Source organism: Aristolochia californica, unplaced genomic scaffold (assembly GCF_029961685.1).
Source record: "Aristolochia californica isolate CCGP_79_NKW_82.1479 unplaced genomic scaffold, dmAriCali1.0.hap1 SCAF_11, whole genome shotgun sequence".
Classification (NCBI taxonomy): Eukaryota; Viridiplantae; Streptophyta; class Magnoliopsida; order Piperales; family Aristolochiaceae; genus Aristolochia; species Aristolochia californica.
The window spans coordinates 34,850,321-34,870,972 of NW_027181782.1; the positions used below are offsets into that span (position 1 = coordinate 34,850,321).

Here is a 20,652-nt window from a genome sequence, read left to right on the forward strand (position 1 = left end):
GATGGTCTTTATACGCCGAAAGACAATAGCCGGCCACCACTAAAATGATTTGATCAATTAGGCCGTGGATAGACCGGCCAAAAATTTTAAAAATACAAGTGAAATTTTTTCATTTTGCCCAAGTTAGCAATGGCTGAAGTAAAGAATCAGTACACCGATTATGTAGAGAAAAATAAGAAGCATAAGAGTCATAGGCCACGCAGGTTCCTGCAAAGCAAACTATAAATGAAGAGAAAGACAGAGAGTTTGGTGTCTAGTGCTAAATCACTCATTTCTTCATCAACAGATGATGCTATATACAGATCAAAACTTTCAGCTACTAGCTATAGTGTGTACTGACATATAATGGACACATCAGGCACATACTATGGGTTCCCTATGGTTGTCACAAACGGTACCAGCCTTCTATAGTCCCTCCTCCTCCCTAATGCACAAGTGTCAAGCACTCGACCGAGGAGCAACCGTGTATTTTGTAGCGCCACTTCCCTTGCTGACAACCCTCCTTCTTGACCTCCTTGACCAGGTCCTGCTGAGGCCGGTCCTGCCGCAAATCCGGACCCAAATGCGTTCTGCAACTGCCCGCTCCTTGCCTTAAAAGAGTTCTGAGGTGCAAGCAACTTCTCCTCACCGGAACCAAGACCATTCTCAAGCTGTCCTGCTTCATGTGCATATGGCCCTGTCAAGCTACTACAGCTTTGCAATAAGGCTTCCAATACGCTCAAAGCTTCCCAACAGAGAGTGCTTTCCACTAGCTGTGACACAACTGCATAGACATGTGGGCTCTGGGCAGCATCCATGGGAGTGTGCTCCAACAATGCCTTTAGCATAAGTAAAATCACCCGTTGGTACCCTACTGGCCCTTTCTCCAGTAACCTTAGCAGGTGCCCAAATGCCAAGGCGGAGTGCATTGGGAACCACTGTGCACAGAGAAGCGGGGATACAGAAGCAAACAAGTTATCAATGCCGGTGATCTCCCCTCGTGAGTAAGCTAAAAATACAGTAGCAAGATCATCTAAGGACTTTGCTTTGCACCATACTGCTATATTTGAAGCAACTGAACAAGCTTTCTGATACTGCTGCTGAAGAGGGGAGGTCAACCCAATCACGGAGTCCTTGCTAAGTTGCAAACCAAGCCAGGGAAGCAAACCAGTAATGTGCATCAATAACCGAGTCTCTGAATCACCAAATATGGAGTCACAGGAAGGAAAAGTGATTCTTGAGAGGACCTCTATGGAGGAACCATGACTCACAGTTGACATAAGCCCTTTGAGTACCAGAGGATGGACACCTTCGAAGGCTGGGACCTTACCGGGTTCCATTTGTGGCTCACCTGCATTTCTGGATTCAAATCGGCGATAGTCGGCCGATTCAGGCCCAATTGTGTCCAACTCATCACGGGGCATAGAAGATAAGAGCACATTTTCAGTGGTCCGGTCACGAAAGGATAAACGGTCAATCACACGTGCAAAGAGCTCAAGCACTTGGCAGTAAACATGCACGAAATCTGTGTGCATCATGGCAACACAACCCCAGAAGAGCTGTGGATAGAGGATGACCTTCTCAGGTTCCATATTCTCCACCATCACCTGCAGGGACATGAGAATCTCCATCATAAAGCCAAGAACAGGTGGAACAGGATTGCCAAGGCAGCGATGCAGGCAACGGAGAAGTGAGACACATGTATCGCTTGTGACGGTGGGCCGCAAAGCTCTGTAGATCTGATGGGAGCGGCATGCAAGGTGACGAGAAGTACACTCCATGGCCCATTTAAGTGCCTCAGCTCCCCATGTTTCGCGTAGGTCTCCTTGGAAAAAAATGGCATCAACCATGCTAAGTACAAGTGCTGACAAAAGAGCGGCACTAGGGAGCTCAGTCCTCACTAGTGTGGGGTCTTCATTTTCCCACATCATGCTCCCACGTTTTGATTGGACATACTTGATCAAGCTGACAACCTGCTGCTTGTTCTCCCCATCACAGTTCTCAACCTCATACAGCTCCAAGTGCCTACCAGCGAGAGAATAAAGGAGGTTGACGAGAAGGTGCTGGCAGTGCTCAAGAACAATGTCTTCCGAACTATCCATGGACACAAACATGACATGAAATAAAAGAGGCAAGTGACCACGAAAATCTTCATCATTCTCATAAGCTATTTCAGCAAGAAGAATCAAAGCTATGTCTGCACGAGAGAGGGAGTGTGGGTGGTGACCAGATAAGGCAGACGACAGCTCCCCAGCATTAATCCCATGGACTCCACCAACATGGAGTCCATCCTCTCCTGAATTAGGGGTGTCAATGAAGTAATCTCCACTATCTCTAGACACATGGCGGCTTCGGAGGCTTCCTGTGGAGCCACGTATTAAAGGTCCTGATACACTAACCATAGCTGGTAAGAGTTGTCCAGACCGGCCTGCAGCAGTCACAATATTCATATCTGGGGGCATGGGACTAAGTGGTCCAGATACACTCCTGCCCGCTGTAGTGCGCCAACTCAGATTCCCACTTGTGTTCCTAAGAGGCCCATCAAGAGACCCACGAACAAGTAAAGGTGACACGTTTGGCTGACTATCTGCAACTGCCGCAAGTTGGGAAGCTGTAGGGCCTTGAGAAAACTCCAGAACAAAATTCCCACCTCCATCTCTGCTTGCATTTGGTCTGAGTGGCTCCACAGGTTCGACACTCTCCTCCAACATCCTCTGTGACAATTCATATACTAAGTGATCAATGGTTCGCTGAGGGCAGATACGTGCAAGATATAAGCTCACACGTTTGGCAACAGAAAAATATGTTGCAAAAGCTCCAGTTATTTCCGCTGAGGCATTTGAATCACAATCTTCAATCCCTTTAGTGATCAAGAAGTCAAGAACCGGAATAATATTTTTGCGTTCATTGGCAATTGTGCTCCAGAGCTTCTCAATCTCATCAGGAAATTGGTCCCCGTGCCTCCAAGTCACATAGTAAAGGCTTTTTAATAATCTTTCACTCCAGCCCGACTCCCAGAGATCCTGAAAATTCAGATTTTCAATCCATGGGGCCATGCAAGTAAGGACTTGATGTTGTGCAATTATATCTACTGCATCAAGCTGCCGTTGCATGATTTCTTCACAGAGATACTCACTGAGCTCTGGGTGGTCTTTCGCAAGTTTGGAGGAGAGTTTATATTGAAACTGTTGATATGAGTCAGGAAGGTTTCCAACCACTGCAGCTCTGTATCGTCCTGCACCCTCAATACCCTCTTCAGCCCATTCACGGACAGAAAGAGTCTCAAGCATTTGTAGGGCATCATCACGGATTTGTCTTGACGGATCTACCACTTTGTAAAGAATCAAGCTCAGGAGTCTCTGGATTTCACATTTTGGGATCTCTTGACGCATGTAGACTTCTGCCAGCACACTGAAGTAGCCATCAGCTATGGATGCGTCTGAATAGTAGCACTGAAGCAATTAAATGAATAGTCAGTTACATGGGGCAACGAATATAATAAAAAGTGAAGTATAAGAGTCCACTTGCATAACCAAAAGCAGCAACACAATAAGCCACACAAACAATAGAAGAATAAAGGTACTAAAAGCTTTTTGCTTTTATCTTAGATACACTGAACCCATGCAATGATACCGGTTTAAATATTAACCTCTAAAAATCCACCAAGGATTTTTTTCCTTCCTTTTTATCATTGGAAATAAGCGGGGTTAAAAACCAGAAAATATTATTTTGTGTTTACCCTCTATGCAATTGCTCAAGTACTTGAGGAGTCCAAAAATCTCATCAGATAAGGGTTTTGCAGGCTTGGAATTTAAATAACCACCGTCAGGATAACACATAAGAGCATAATCACATATCATCTAGTAGCATCCAACAAATCATCTTAGTTTAGGGACAGAATTGTGATTCATAAAGCAAATGTACAACCTCTAAATAGGGATTCAATATCTGATTTTCATACCATTGCCTTGCTTTCTAACATCTATTTCCTAGTTTTGCCACACTCTACCCCCAATGTTCTTATTTTAATTGCCTTCCTCTGTTTTATTTTGCAAATTCACCAAAAACTCCTAGACTTATAGAACCGGGCAAGTTGTGTATAAAACTCATATCACATTAGGCTGGCACCAAACCTATGCTCCATGTTGGCTTAAAGTATATAATAGATGATCATTACAATCAATATAGTAGCAGTTTTTCTGTGCTTGAAAATGATCATCGAATCAATTAATTTTTTTTAAAGTTGCTCAGATTTATTACTTGAACGAACAATTACATAGAGTGGAATAAAATATTCAGGCCTCACAGAACAATAGGAAAGGAGTTCCCAACCACCAAGGAATGGTGAAAAAAACCTCATGGAACAATATGAAAGGAGTTTCCAACCACCAAGGAACGGTGGGAAACACCTATTGGAACAATAGGAAAGGAGTTTCCAACCACCAAGGAACGGTGAGAAACACCATCCTTAGCCACCACAACCACTAAACTATTAGTAGCCCTTAAAGTGTGCTGCCCACTTACATTAAAAGTAGAAAGAGCACTGATTTCCTTAAACAGATTGTTAAGGATAGTCCCACATACATTAATAAGTATAAAAATCTTGCATTTATTAGTTGACATAAGAGGTTTCCTAAGTGGCTAGTCATGTTAGGATAAGGCCTTGGACCCAATTTAACATGGTATCAGAGCAAGGTTCTCATATGTGGGCATCTATCCAAATTATCCACGTGCCACCACGTGATGGCCTCTACCCAAATTATCCACGTGCCCACACGTGAGGGGAAGTGTTAAGGATAGTCCCACATACATTAATAAGTATAAAGATCTTGCATTTATTAGTTGGGAAAGAGACTTCCTAATTTGTCTAATCATTTTAGACATATAAAGAAACCTCAAGGGGATTTCCCTTTCATTCAATCAATAGCAATTGCTGCATCCCCTCGCTTTTTTACATCATTTTGTCAATTGTTACAAGGAAAAGTAAAAAAAAAAAAAGGGGATGGTTGCAGAGGCTTTTGAAGGGGACGGTTTGAACTTGCACCCTAAAAGAGGTCTCTCTGATACTGAGGCTTTGGAGGCAAGTAGTTTGATGGAGTCTTTGCAATCCTGCAGATTGAGGCCTTTAGTTGCTGACAAGATGATATGGTGGCCTGATAAAAGGGGAATTTTCTCTGTGTCCTCTGCTTACAGCTTCATCAATGGTTGGCATTCAAACCAAAGGGATAATGAGATTTTCTTTTCATGGTGTCTCTAAGCCCCGCCAAAGATAAAAAAAATCGTATGGAGCGCCTGCCAAGGAAAGATTCTCACGGCAGACGTGCTCAGAAGGAGAGGACACCCAACTATTGATCCTCTCTGCCCTCTCTGCAACTTTGAGATCGAATCAGTCAATCACATCTTGCTTCAATGCTCTTTCTCGTGGAATGTATGGACCTCCATCCTCAGTAAGACGGGGTTGCAATTCTGTATGTCAGTTGATCTGATTTCTTTCAGCAAGATGCTCATTGGTACTCCCCTTCCTAGGCTTGAAAAGCTTACGATATCCGCTTGCACTGGTTTCATTCCATGGGAGCTTTGAATGAGTGTAACCGGAGGTGTTTTAATGCTAGAAGTAATTCTGTGGTAAGGGTTGCTAATTGTGTGTCAGGTCAGATCTCTGCATGGCTCCTTACAAATAAGTCTTTCTCCTTTTTTGTTGGTTCATCTATCCACAATAATTGGAGCATCATTGCAAAGATGCGGTGTGGAACCAAGATCCCAGTCATGCAGGAATGGACCCCCCTAGAGCCTAGTTTCCTAAAGTTAAATTTTGATGGTTCTTCTCTAGGTAATCCCGGAATGGCTGGTTTTGGGGGTGTTATCTCGGATTCCTCAGGCAATCAATGTCTGTCGTATGCTGGTCCATTCGGCATTGCTAACTCAACGACGATTGAACTCCAAGGTCTTCTCAATGGGCTCCACGTTTTCCGAGACAATTATAGTGATCCTCTATACATTGAGGGAGACTTGAAGGTGGTAATTGATTGTTGCGAAAATGCATCCTCTCCCCCCCGTGGCGGCATTGGGATTCTCTTCGGGAAATTCTTGAAATTGTTTCTCAATTTTCTTGTATTTAGTCTCACATTCTGAAATCTGCTAACTCGGTGGCAGATGTGTTTGCCAAGTCAGGAGCAACCTTTCAATCTCTTGTTGTTAGGGATTTGCTCCTTGTTTCTTTGTAATTCTTTTTGTTAATATATACATCCTTTTCAAAAAAAAAAAATTGTTAATATTACACACACCAAAAGACCAAAAGATAAATGACTTAGTTTATTTTCTGGTGGGAGCAGGCTCATTTTTTAATCCTAGAAATGATTGCACAGTGCAATAGTAGCTGCTACAAGTAACTCAAAAGATGAATTAAAGATGCAACTTTTATGTATGTTTCACCACCTAAAACCTCCTGTGATGCCTTTTTTTTAGTCTACCTTTCTTTAAATCCATGATCTTAAAGAGGTCACAATTCAAGCCCTTCCCCTCTTTTTTTATTTTTATTTTTGGTAAGCTTGGGGCTTGGGGAAGGGGGGGAGGGAGAGAAAGAATTGGGATACAGCAAAGAGTCAATAAAGGAACTAAAGGGAGAAAAAGTACAACAGAGGAAAAAAAATTACAAATTTGACTGTATAGAACAAGAATAGGGTGAGCATGCCTTCTTCCTTCTTTTATATAATTTCAATTGTTTTGGATGACTTTCTCTGTCTTCATATTCTTTAGCTTTTTCTTACTACCTCACTTCTCTAGCAAGGAATCTGCAATATGATTTGCAAATGGGGCAGCTCAATATACTGAAGTTCCTAGAAGATAGATGGCAAGGGATGTCAGGATGATGATGCGGGATGAGGCACAAATTTTTATTGTCTTATTGGATGTCAATTAATTGCTTCAATTAGAAAGATAGAGGAAGACAATAGAGAGGAAGAAAGGAGAATTTGGATTGAGAGAATTGAGAAAAATAATTTAGAAAAGAAGAATAGAGAAGAAAGGGGAGGCAGAGAGTGAGAGGCCAGAAACAAGGAGATTTTATTAATTCATCATCAAAATTGAATTCAATATCCTGTTGCAACCTATAAATAACTAAAATTAAAATTTAAAATTCAAAATAGATAAGATCACTATCTGATCAAATACAGTAAAATTAGGAAAGATAAAATAAAAATAATTTTAACCATAAATGGTGGGTCCACTGGGGCCTGATGGGCATACTGCTTTTTTTTTGTTTTTTTTTATGAAGATGTATTAATAAAACGGAAGAGAATTACAAAACATGTCCCCACCAAATGATTATAAACCAGCTAATAATTCCCTCACTAGTAAATTCAGCTCACTCCTTTAAACATGTAACTTTAATTATATATCTTAATATTTATTCACTTTACAGAATTACTACGATCAAGGAAGTATGTATGCAAAGATATGCCAGGATTTTTTTATTTTTTTATTTTTTTTTTTTTTTGAGAATGTGATGTTCCTAAACTTGTATCACTTCAGAGAATAAATGAAGATGCAAAGAGAAGTCAAGTATCCTCTTAAAAATATAAATATAATAACCAAATGGCCATTAATTTCTCTACAGTTTTCACTTGCCCTTCCAAAATGAGCATCTTTAGCACAAATTGCAACTCATGCCCCTATCTGTTAAAGTACATCAGTTTCCTGTAGTTTTAGAAAGATTATTTTTCTTATCTTTCTCTATACCAAATAGAGGAATCCCTCTAATGAAAGCTCATGTACCTTCAAAGTCTAATTTTACTTACCTTTCCCTGTATGAAATGGAGGAATCTCTCCAAAGAAAGTATCTGGACCTTCAAAGTCTAGAGCTAAGGCCACTTCTAACGAACCTCACTTACCAAGACAATCCTCCTTGAAACCACTAGTTCTAGAAAACAGTAAGAGCATCTTTCAGATAACAGTGACACCTACATTTTTAGTTTTGAATCAACCATCTCACATGGTCGGCAGTGTTAGCTATAGAAGAGATTGGGCTAGGATAGATCAGCACTTATATCCAGCTACTCCATAGATCCAACGCCTAACTATGAATATGGTAAAATTTATTTGCTTATGAGTATTTGCTGCTTGCCTTTTTCTTTAATAGAAAAGAATTTCATTTAATAAGAAAAGGGAAGAAGAAAACCACAGGCCCCAAGAGGGAATAGAGTCCCCAATTACAAGAACTGATCTTTGAACTAGCAAAATCATCAGCAAGATGATTTGCGGTTTGCTTTTTGACAATAAAAGAACATGTCAAGAAATATACCTGGTCAATGCAAGCAGGGAAGAGATCCAAATTTGTCTGAAGGAGATTCTTCAATGCCATTTTTGCTAGAAAAATCCGCATGTGGCCCCCCTTCTGCCGCTCTTTACCTCCACCAGCACGCCCACCTTCATTGGCATATTTTGAGTAAGATGGTGTTCTTGGATCAGCTGGAGAATATCCAAATGGTGCCCTTGGAGCCGGCTCAATGAACAAATTGTTGATCCATGATATCACTCTGCCACTCATTTTCCTTGCATTATCATCAAAGCAAGGCCCATACAGTAAAGAAGCCATAGCATTCATGGAGGCCCACTGAATGGCCTCTACTTGCTCACTGACCTCCTTATCAAATGATATTTTATCCACAGAGTCCTTTGATCGACCAAGCTGAGCAGATTTATACCGTTCAACTTCACGGCGGTAGTCACTAATTCCGTCCTGGCCCCATGAGTTTGGAGCATCATCACACCAGGAGAGAAGGATTTCAAAAAGCCGCTTTCGAGTCTTGGGGTCAAACTTATCAGATTTTGATTCTACGAATTCTGGTGCAAGTGATCTCAAAACAGAAGCTAATGCAAATCGAAGAGGCTGCACTTCTTGGAAGCTCTCAGGAGGTGGATTGTAAACTAGTCTAGTTGTCTCCTCAATAAATCTCAAATAATGAAGACGAAATACCGGTTTATGTCTCAACATCCCAGGCCAGATATTCTCAGCAACCATACGATATATGTTTGCTAGGTGAATACGAAGTTCTTCCCGGCGTGCTTTTTGAGTCTGCAATCATTAGCAGTGAAACAAAAAGTTAATATATGACAGCTGATATACAGATTTCATCTTAAAATGGAAGGGATCCTTTTCCTTTCTGAAATTGTGGTTTAATTAGCATTGAACAATAATTCATACAAAAAGGAAGGAGAGGTAATACCTTCCATTTTGGTTTTCCCTCTGTTTCTGATGAAATTTCTTCAATGAAAGATGCAAGCTCACTAAACATGACTTCACAGACCTCCAGATGAGAATGGCCTAAAGCCATGGTTGCCGCTTGCTGCAAAGAGAGAAAACATCAGTCATCCACTTCATAAAAATTCCAAATCTCCACACGAAAAGAGGCCCACAGTCCACAGGTATGCCCAAATGCAAGTTTTTAGCATATACAAGCATTTGGAAATTAATTTTTAGCATCAGCTTTGAACGGTGACTGACAGCATCAAGACCAAGCAAATCCCCTCCCGAAAAGGTTCATTTCTGATACACTACTCTCACATTCAGTGAATCGGCTAGGCCTCCATATTCTTAGAGAAGATCATGAATAGTTGAGGGCGGAAGAGGAAGATTTTCTGATTTTATATTTAGCTTTCAAAATTTTCAGAGGTAGAAAGTTTGATTGCAGGGTCCACAGGCATCACAAAATATTCACGGATCAAGTGTCCTTTAATAGCACATTTAATCATTTTAATTTTCTATATTGCACCATGTGCACTTGGCTGACAATTTCCCTGATTTATGTTGTGCACCATGTTGCACTCTAAGCTTTCTCTGCTTTATCTATAAAAGCTAATTGCTGTTTAAAAAAATGAGAAAACCATCATTTTTCAATTTATTAAATTAGGTTAAGTCTGTATACATTTCCATAAGTCCAAAAAAAAAGATCTAAGTTTATATTAAATTTCAAAATGATCAATTTCCTCGTTGTCCAAGCCTTATTAAAGTCTGCCATGAGTGTATCACAAATCTTTTTCCTTCCTTCTGCTCTACCAGTTTGCTTGCTCCATTGTTAGGTTTGCACTCAGTTTACTCGATACTTGAAGTTTCAATGCCAGTTGTCAGAATAAATATGAACCTTCAACAATCTTTTCTAAATCGAAGAAAACCACATTTTCTTTACAAATTCAATTGTTTGGTCTATTTTTTGTAAAATTTTAATCGTTACAGTGAAATTTTGCCATATTTTGTTACATTCAGATCTAACAAAACTAAAGTCAAGAATCATTCACAAGAATAAACCAAGATGCAGAGTCTGCAACTTAATCAATAGAAAAATCACGATGCATTAGCTTTACAAGTTCAAAGAATCTGACACCGCCATGGTATTACTCCAAGACATTTCCCCACAGATGTAACAAAATGATAAGAATTATCACTTTAAAAAATCTTCCTTGATGAGGCACTTAGCCAGATAAAACAAACATATGACTAAGGATTTTGAAAATGTATTTTGAAAATAACAGGATTTTGAAACTGTAAGCATGTCACAATCTGCATACAAGCAGAAGACTGCCTCTTGGATATCATCACCAATCATGTTCAACTACTAGGACTTTCTTAAAGAATGAACATACCGCCTGGGCATCAGATCCAGATCTCAGTGATGGAAAAATCAAATGAAAGATCTCTTTAGTTGTAATGAAGGTGACTCCTTCTCTGCTATCAGGTGGACAAGAACAGGCAAACATAGAATACATAAGCCACTGATCCAGTTTGTTCTCAGATTCTTGTGATTGATGTGCTTTCCCTCCTAATTCTACAGGAGTAATATGTGCAAGCCTCTGCATAACTTCTAATCTGCCAAATATCAGCTAAAAGTCAGTATTTCTGCAGACACAATATTTCCAACAGTAAGACTGATGACTAACAGATTCAGACTAAGCTAATTCTCTTGCCTTGCCTCCTGCACAGAACTTGGGCAAAGTTCACTAGCATATTTAACAAGATCACTAAGGCAACGGGCCCATCTGGTCTTGTCAGAGCTCTCCAAAATGGACTGAATAGTAACATCAAGAGGAACTGCATCAGATTCTCTTCTCAAATCATATGGACGTCCAAAATCCCAGTAGCAGCTTTGGACAATGTCATCCTACAAAATAGACATAGAATGAACTCAAAAAAGAAACGAAATCAAACAGTAAAGAGGTTACTAAGCATATTAAACAAGCTTACCCCATTTTCTTCAAGGACGTCTATGATAAATATTGGATCTGCTTCTGTTTTCAGCTTCTGATCAGGTAGCTCATAGAATGAAAAATCTCTTATATCATCCCTCAATGCACGTACACAGCGCAATAATTCTAGCGCAGTACGCCTTATCTGAAAATCAACAGAACTAAGGAAGATAAGACCAACAGCATCCATATCTGATGAACGAAATTCAATGGTCTCCCTTGACCGATTAAGAGCAGACAACCTCTGCAATGAATCACCACCAGGACCTGCAGGCTTTGCATTTGCATCTAATGCTAACCTCTCCTCTGACAAACAAGCCTTCCAGAGATGCATAAGATCTACTAGGTTACCCAGTGATGTTTGTATGAGAAGGGGATATTCATCAGGTAGCCGTAAGATGAAGTTTGCCATCCCTTTCATAACAGCAAATCGACGATGGGGAAGATATCTAACAGTACGATGCAGCACTTGCCAGGCTTCTTCACGGACACCTGGATCAATGCTTATTCCATGCTGAGGAATGATTTCCGTGATTTTATCATTACGGCCCACTTCTTCAATCAGATAAGGTATGCACTTCAGAACTGATCGAAAGAGAGACCCTTGGGATTTCTCCTTGGCAGCAGCATCTGTAGAAGGTTTCAATTACTAATGCACATCAAGGTACCTATTCTGCTAAGCAGAGTAGCAAAATTTGCACAGTAATCATGTGTGGAATATTGTCATTAATACATTTTACAATTGAGAAATATGAGAACTAACCATACTGATTGATAGATTATCATAATTAAATGAAGCAAAAGTACAAAGATAATTACCATTACCTATAGTCGTCTTGGAAGACGTAAGAAGAGCCTGACTGTACGTTCTATGACAAGATCTTAGAATTGATTCAATTGCAGCTTTTATTTTTGGAATGTAGTGAGCAATATCGTTACCTACAACATAACAGACACAATCTTAGATAAGACCATTTTGTGTTAAATAAGCTAAAGAAAGTGAATGTTCAGACAAGGAACAATCACCTCTGAAAAAATCCAAACCAGTATGCTTATTATTAGGAGACATGACGATAGCAAGCAAAGAACGTAACCCAATAACCTTTGCTTCACTTAAACTATCGTTCTTCAACAACTCCAGTATCATGTGATTCATGGCAAAGTCAACATTACTTTCTGCTATTGTTACACAGAACTCGATAAGTTTATCATGCTGGACATCCTGAGTTAGCAAGCCTTTCCTTAGAAAGTTAAGCAATTGTGAAGTTACACTGTCTAGATAATCCCAGACACGATTCCTGGCTTGGTAATCAGCATAAACACTTAAATAAAACCTCACAACCCTGTGAAGACAGTCCAAGGCCATTGAACGGTGGTTCTTATCCTGCATAAAAGAAGAAATACATTCAACGAACTTGAACTTTGTCTAGCTATCCTGGTGCTCAGATTGAAAATGAACTTGCAAAACTTACTCTAAGATGCTTGTAGAGGTGCTCCCTATGGGTACCAAAGTTACTGTTGAATGTTTGTGGATCACCAAGACACAGAAGAAGGGTAACAAGAGGATAACCAACCTGAAACATAAACACTTCTGCTGAGGCAAAACTGCGCATACTAAAGTCATGATGAATATATATACTTATAGATATTTCAAAAGATTGCAACTAGCAAAATTCGCTCTTCCTTTCAGCTTTATATAGCTTCACTAAGCTCATACTTGCAAGCTGCAATAGCCACACCAAATGAAGTCAAACTTTTCTGCTTGTTAAGATATAAAAACCACATCCATGCTAACCACCACCCCACCCCCCATATGTCTATGACTCTGTGTTAACATGTCCTAGATCAATGGTACATCCTATACAATTATTAATAAGTATACAGTAGTACAATGTAAATAATAATACTCTCCAAGGAATTTTAAAAAATTGCATGATTCTGAGCTTGACAAAAGCTTAAGTAGTGTTCCTCAGTGTAGAGAAGATTTTTGCTTCTAGATGATGAGTAGAGTAAAACTGAACCCAAGGCAACCCAATTTGAGCTCAAAGGGAAACACCGGAGATATTGTGCAGCCCTACTTATGGAGCTAATCTTTATCTGGGATGCAAGTATTCAAGGAAGCACCAGAAAGACTTACTGTTATGTGTTTACTCTGTTTTTCCATCCAATGAGTAAGCTGTAATCTTATTCTTGCAACAGCATCATACCATAGAGTCAATGCAGAATCCACGCCAATCGGAGGCCATTGGGTTTTACCTCCATCCGCAAGTGGTGCTAATATGCTTGAAAGCATGTTGCATAGTGCATGATGAAGTTCACTTTTTCTTTTGTGTGGGACACGGTTCAGAGGGTTTGCCTTGGCCACAAAGGAAGCTGAAGCATTGAGCCCACCCTCTGTCTTAACCTGAAGAAACAGAAACGTGAAAATATCTTCAGATTTCAATTACAGATTGATCTCAAAAAGATGGTCCACAAAATTTTAGACAAAAAGCTCACCTATAGGCAAAGAACAAACAAAAACAAACAAAAAGAATAAAATCATTCATATGTCCTTTTATATATTCAGTAAGCATACGTTAGTTTATTCATCAGAGCTCAATCACTGCTAGGTTCTTCTAATATATTAATCATCATATAATTTTTGGGGGAAAAAAGTATCGTCCCACTACACCTCATTACTCTAGTGAATCGAGAATCCAAGACCACACACTGAACAACCCCCCATCCCACCTTTCTCCCCTTTGCAAAAGAAAAGGTCGTTTTAGTTTTAAAATCAATTCCACTTAATAACATCATATTGTGACTTAGACAAAATGAGCCAATATAAGCACTTTCCATTGGAAATGGCAAGTGGGTGAAACTTACCAAGAACCTAATGGGGTTTCAGGGTCATGACATAGAGACGATTTTTGGAAAAGATGCCTGCAGAAAATGAAGAACTAATAGGGGTATACCAGATCAATCTTTTGGGCCTCTGAAGGGGGTCAAGCTGGATAAGTTTGGCGGAAGACCGCCCAGTTGCAGGGACATGTAGGTGTTTTATTCATCTAGGCAGGAAAAGGTTCCTAAGCTGCTAACAAGCAACCACTGCCATCCTTTATTCCATCACTTCAAATAACCTTAAAAGCATGTAATTAAATCTAAAGGTAATCATAACCATGAAGAAAGGAGGTGCTTCGAATCATGCCAAGGTTTCTTTACAATGAATATAAGATAATCTGCAATTAACCTCATCAACAACAGCAAGAGTGCAACAAAAGTTCACTTGTATCACACAAACTGTTTGCCAATGCAAATTTAAGCAAAAGCAGGATTACCATCAGTTCATAATATCCTGAACTTAGGTCTAAGTTTATTATTTAAAAATACATACCCCCAATTTAAGGTATCGCATCCCATTTATTATACTGAGTGTTTCAGCCCTAGCCACACTGATATCAATACGGCGAGAATTGAGCTCCATAAAAAAACGTTCAGTAACCGAACTGAATCTATAAAAGAAAAAACAGAGTAAAAAAAATAGAAGTATTAGTTAACTGAGATAAAACCTTGAATTGAACATGGAATATGAATTTTTCTAATTTTTCCAGTGTAACTACATATCACTTATGGCCAGATTTTGTTAAGGCAACATTACCTGTCTCCTATAGAACAAAATGAAACAGCATGAATGTTTTTTTTTTTTTTTTTGAAAAGACATGAGGGTACTTCTTCTTAAACATTATCAAAGTTCTTTTGCCACCCAGTTAGCCCCACTGCACAATATTTACGAGAGAATGAAGAGGGTTTGCATGCCTGATCCTTGATAAAGCACCAAGGAATTGCGCAACAAGGTCCAAAAGAAGCCCTCGCAAATCTACTAATGATGGATAATCAACCTGGCTGACAAGCCTGCAATCATTAAAGTTTATTATAAGTGAGATAAAAAATACAATGAAGTCTAACTGAATGAGATGGACTCAGTTCAAACATGCGACAGCAATAATAACATTCAGAGTAAGTGGTGATCATTAGGTGAGCTGATGAAAAGATGATCCCCCACCCCAATGCCACTTCTTTGCGTCTTTTGATGAAATTTTAGATATCCGTATGCATTAAGCATTAGTTGGACCTTTAAAAAAATATACATACATTAATTGAAATCATAACCCCGGATGGGCCAATAACATTGTAGACTATTGGCAAGGGACTAGGGATGGTGTTCCTAGAACACCTCGCTACCGAGAACATTCTCCTGCTTTGATTGTTTGGTAATTTTTGCTTTGCTTTTGCCTCTATGTATTTTTCTCTTTTTATTCTCATTTTCAACACCCTTTTCACATTACTGCTTAAAATTTCTCTTATTATATAAATTGAGAATCAGAACAGCTAAGCTTGTCTAAATGGAACTTTAACTGTGTTCTTGAAACCCAACCATGCTACTATAAGCTAGAGTGAGGGTTGAGCTAAGCAGGTTTAAACCATTGTAACTCACTTCCATAAATAAAAACTACTTGTTTCAACTATATTTTCACATTATTAGTTGAAAGACCCAATGACCCAGAGAGGTCAAGGGTCATCGGTTCAACAAACCAAACCAGCTAAGTTTTTGGATCTTCTGCGATCTTGATTTTCATGAACCTTAAATCAGAATTTTCTGAGTCCTATACAAGTGCCTGGATCAATCTCTGTTACATGGGACTGTTCTGAAGGACAACAGTTTCAAGATACACCAATTAGCCTATGTTCTTTAGAGTCACATCTCAAATGTGACAGGATAGGTTTTGTGAACTGTTGTATAATAAAGGAAAAAAAACAGATACAATTACTGGAAAGTTAACAACACATAACCATACTCAAGATAGAATCTCAACTATCTGCATTAATCACCCAGGGAAAGTTAATGACACATAACCATACCCGAGATATAATCTCACCTATCTGCATTAATCAACCAATCAAATGCAAAATGTTCCAGCCCCGTCCAAAGTTTTTCTGACAGAAGGAAAAATAAGCATGGATTTTAGAATCTCAAAGGAGTGAAAAGCAAATGATTTTTAAACCTTTTCAGTTCTATAAACTAAAAGTTCTCCACCTGTGAGTCCATCCTGAGGACAGCACTCCACAAAACGAATGCACGCAGAACAGAAAATGCACTCAACTGCAAGCTGTACAGTGATAAGGAGCAGAATTTGATTAAGCAATTTAAAAATAAAACAAACAAAGAGCATGAGATCCTCCAAAAATGATTGCCAACCTTTCTCTGAAATGTAGAGGCATCATTAGCTCCTTTCGGAGATTCACTGCAATATACAACAAATTATAGTCATAAGTAACTTTTCGAGAAAATAAAAACTTAACCAAGTAGAAGCAAATTAAAATTCAAACAGAAAAAACTGAACTCCTATCCAAGCAACATTCTGGTAATACAGCAATACTCATTCTAATTATTTTTTTTCTTTTGAACTAGTAACTGTTTAGTTTTATTGCAAAACAATGAGAACAATACAAAGGAGAATGAGAGGGAGATCCTCAAGGCTCAAGTGGGACAGGGAAAAGAATCCCCAACAATTACATGGCTCTTTGGGACACCATTTTCAGCCAGATTATCAGAAACACTGTTGGAATATCTGAGAATGTGCTGCCACTTTACTTTTAATCCATTATAATGATTTGAAAGTCAGAAAAGTTAGGCAAAGACATCTCATTTACCACTGCATGCATTTTGCACCAAAGGATCCTATACACCCAAAAGTGCCCTATACAGGGAATGCAAGGTTGCTTCTTTTCTGTGATTCAAAGCTACTCAGTTCAAGATTCATATACAAAAGCATGACATTGCACTTAGCTTTATTATCAGATGGCTCTAAAATGCATTTTTTGTCAAATTGTGAACAATAAACAGCAGAAACTCATTACCTCTCTCTCCACTTTAGAAGAGCTTCTAGAAGAGGTACAGGTGTGTGTCGAGCAACCATGGCCAACGAATCCAATACTTGCTCATAAGCTGGATCAGACGGACCATCCTGTTATTCACTCATACAATAAAAGCCAAATCACTGTTGAAGCCCATATTACTACTAAAACATTATCACTTCACTGACAATGGAAATAGTTCATCGATCACCATGGAAAAGACCACATCTGGAAATACAAAGCGACAGAGAAGAGCAAATCGAAGTCATTCTACATGCAAAACCTTTTAAAAATTAGAGTCACATTTGTTAGTCTAATGCCTGCAACTCAACAAATCTGCCCAAGGATGCCCTTGATGGTTGAGATCTTAGCACGAAAATTGGAACAGGATCTATTTTTGTGTGAAGAATTTCTGGAACTCTTGCTCACTTCCCTGTCAAACTTAGAGCTTGAATATCTCAAGATACCATTTTCCTCACTCCATAACATTATAATAAAGGAGGACACACCTTTTTGTTTGTATGGCAAGAAAATTTGTTAAAGAAAAAGAGTAGCCCAATGAAGATGAGATAGCGCTCCAATAGTTGATTAGTAAATCACAAGCCATTTAGCATTTGATGTGTAGGCCTTGTTTCTTAGTCAAATTGTTCTCATACACGGTTGAAATTATACTTATTGTAAAGATAATGTTGTTTAAACAGCCCAGCCACCACTCAAAATCTTAATCATTCATCTCACAGATACAGTCAAAACAAACCTTGTTTCCTGTTAGCAACCTCCTAACAAAGAAGCATTGTCAATCAAATATCATATTCAATTGACAAGCAGATTAATCATTGAGCTGGAAGCTCACCAACACAATCTGCATGCCCAAATCAAATTTGAAATCCTCCATCTTACCTCCTGTCTCTTCTTACAATCGTGAATTTGCATACCTTTTTTTTACCTTCTGGGCCTTTCATAAAAGTTCTGACAGAGAGGTTTTGAAACAACTTCCTTCGTTACTGACACGGACAGGTTTCTCAACAATTTGCCATTGCGTATTGCAGAAGGCTTTAGACTGACAATAGAAAATACTGAAAATCGTGATAGAAAAGATTATGATAAGAAGTTTGGAACTAGATATTGTCACCTGCGCTTGAGCGGTTTCAATCCTTCGTCTGGCAAGAGGAAGGAACCTCTGAAGCAGAGCGTCCACGATCAGTTTGGCTGCACTGCCTGCCTTCATATCTTCGAGCTCAAGTGTTATCCTCTCTTCGCCTCAGCCTATTTGTCTCCAACCAATTAACAACTTAAAATGCATTTTACATTTCAAGGAAGATAGCAAACACCGTTTATTCAACAACCCTAAATCAAACCGAATTTATGAATCATAGATTCTGCACAAAGTCCAGAGACGTGACAGTTCAAATCCCAGTCCAAATGATTACCCACTAGCCGATATTTCTTTATTTTCGTAATATCACTAGCCCAACATTTAACAATGGTGAACATGAAAATACTGACCCAAGCAAAGCGCGAAAACCAATTTAGTGTGCGAGGGAAGCACAACATAAGTATGCGGGACTGAACAAAGACCGAACAGAAACTTGACAAAACCTCGAACTTTCACAGTTCAAAGCACCCAAAAACTCATGAAATCAAACCACGGCAATGAGTTCAAAAACTAAAAATGAACTCTGCAAAACCAAACGCGCCAAATCCGCAAACTGCACAAATCTAAAAACTTCTGCTGAAGCTGTCCAAAGTGGAAATTGTATCCACCGATATACCTCAAATTTCCTGAAATTAAAAGCATTCCGTAAGCTGCAGCTCCACGTTCACGTCCGTACCAATTTTTCGCAGGAATAAAAACTCTAGGGCGACGGATCTCCAGTGCCAATGCATGAAGACCCCGTTCTTCACCAGCTGGACGGACGGAAAACTGAACGGGGGCTTTCGCAATGAAACAATATCAAATGACGATAATATTCCTAGTGCCTATTAAAAGTCACTTGGACGCCCTTCAAATTTGAAATTACTAAAAAGCCCATCTAAAAGTGACTATTAAACATGATTTAGTCTTCTATATGTGGGTGAACTTGGTATTTCAGTTTCTGACGAAGAGCTTGTCCGCCTACTCAGGTTAAGATGCCACCAGACCAGTGTATGAGGTACGAAAGAAGCCTTTTCATTGAATGGTCTTACACACGTGTGGGATTAGCATTGACCCAACATATTTTGAGATGGACCTATTAAGTCCAAGCTTAGTTCAACCTAATTTTTAATTTAAATATCAATTTGTAGTTAAATAAAGTAAAATAGATTTTTATATTATTCTAATATTAAACTATAAAAATATATGTATTATTTAAAATATAAAATTTTAAATACAATCAATTTTATAAGGAAGAAAAATAGGTGGAATTAAACTTGGTTAGATTTGAGTTCAACCTTAATTTCCCTTTTCGATTATGACCGATATGGCTAGTGTATCAGTCGATATTCGAGAGAATATTGACCAATACTGATGATTCCACGATAAATGATTGATTTTAGAGTATTTGATATATATCAAAAAATAATACTCCTAGTCGGTATTTCGTGTATCATGTCATACCAATTTTATCTAGAGCTTACATTTTATTTAAAAATAATATAAACTTAATATGTGTATTCTTTTAGGGTTGTGGATTATATCTAAATCTTTCCCTCTTAAACTTTATTTATAGATATAAAAAATATATAAATTATAAGTATACCCTTCACCCACCCTAGTAGGAGCGAATAAGAGAAAAAAAACATAAGATATTTACAATAATGACACATAAACTTGTCTATATCTTTAAAAATTATATAAATTTAATATATATATATATATATATTTTTTTTTATTGTCCATCTTTTATTTTCTCTCTCTATATATGTAACATTATTTTAATTTTTCTATTAAGATATGCTACCCGACAGGTCATATTTATTTATATATGGTTGATCCAATATGAAAAACCATTTGGTGCAAAACGGCTAGGATAGCTGTTGATCGGATGGTTAGATAGGGTTTATCATGTTTCGCACCAAATGTTTTTTTCGTATTGGATAAGTTCTCTCTCTCTCATGTTTATGATATTGTATCAAACGTAGACATGCCTTAAGAAACCCTATATTATATTATAAATTGTGTTAAATCCAACCCAATATCGACTTATAAAGTGACTTAATGTGATTAAACGTAGTTCATCAGGTTTGAAAAATGATGACATTAAACATCATAAATACATTTTAAAAATTATTTTTAAAATATCGAGAAAGGACTTCTCAACCTCTGAAAAGGATACGAGCAAAAAAACTTCTCCTACTGAAACCTTTCACTAATAGATGGCGTAACGAAGAAGAAAGTGATTTTCTGCCCGATTTGCTATCATGGAGGTTTACAAACAGGGAGGGGTACTCTTCCGCCTTTCCTAACCCTACTGAGACTAGTGGATAAACAAGGAGGGGGACTCTTGCTCCTCACACTGTCTTCATTAAGGGTCTGTTTGGAACTCTATAAAAAAAATA

The 20,652-nt window shown here is 38.5% G+C and overlaps 1 protein-coding gene across 3 annotated transcripts; it reads right to left on the minus strand.

Annotated features, from left to right (window-relative positions):
* Window positions 1-139: 139 nt before the first annotated feature.
* On the minus strand, window positions 140-19,040 carry LOC137944987 (uncharacterized). 3 transcript variants are annotated; one of them, XM_068790825.1, is made up of 18 exons: window positions 18,885-19,040; window positions 18,245-18,378; window positions 17,116-17,222; window positions 16,454-16,499; window positions 16,292-16,364; window positions 16,134-16,191; window positions 15,013-15,108; window positions 14,591-14,708; window positions 13,355-13,621; window positions 12,690-12,791; window positions 12,244-12,601; window positions 12,043-12,156; window positions 11,216-11,847; window positions 10,939-11,132; window positions 10,618-10,840; window positions 9,204-9,323; window positions 8,279-9,052; window positions 140-3,431 (listed from the first exon to the last, which is right to left on the minus strand). In XM_068790825.1, exons 2-18 carry the CDS (start codon window positions 18,338-18,340, stop codon window positions 366-368), a joined length of 6,444 nt encoding a protein of 2,147 aa, XP_068646926.1. In that variant the 5' UTR covers window positions 18,341-18,378; window positions 18,885-19,040; the 3' UTR covers window positions 140-365. The 3 variants fall into 3 exon arrangements, with proteins under 3 accessions (XP_068646926.1, XP_068646927.1, XP_068646928.1); XM_068790826.1 differs by lacking the exon at window positions 18,885-19,040 and having other exon boundaries at window positions 18,048-18,336; XM_068790827.1 differs by lacking the exons at window positions 16,292-16,364; window positions 16,454-16,499; window positions 17,116-17,222; window positions 18,245-18,378; window positions 18,885-19,040 and having other exon boundaries at window positions 16,117-16,191.
* Between the last annotated feature and the right edge of the window lie 1,612 nt (window positions 19,041-20,652).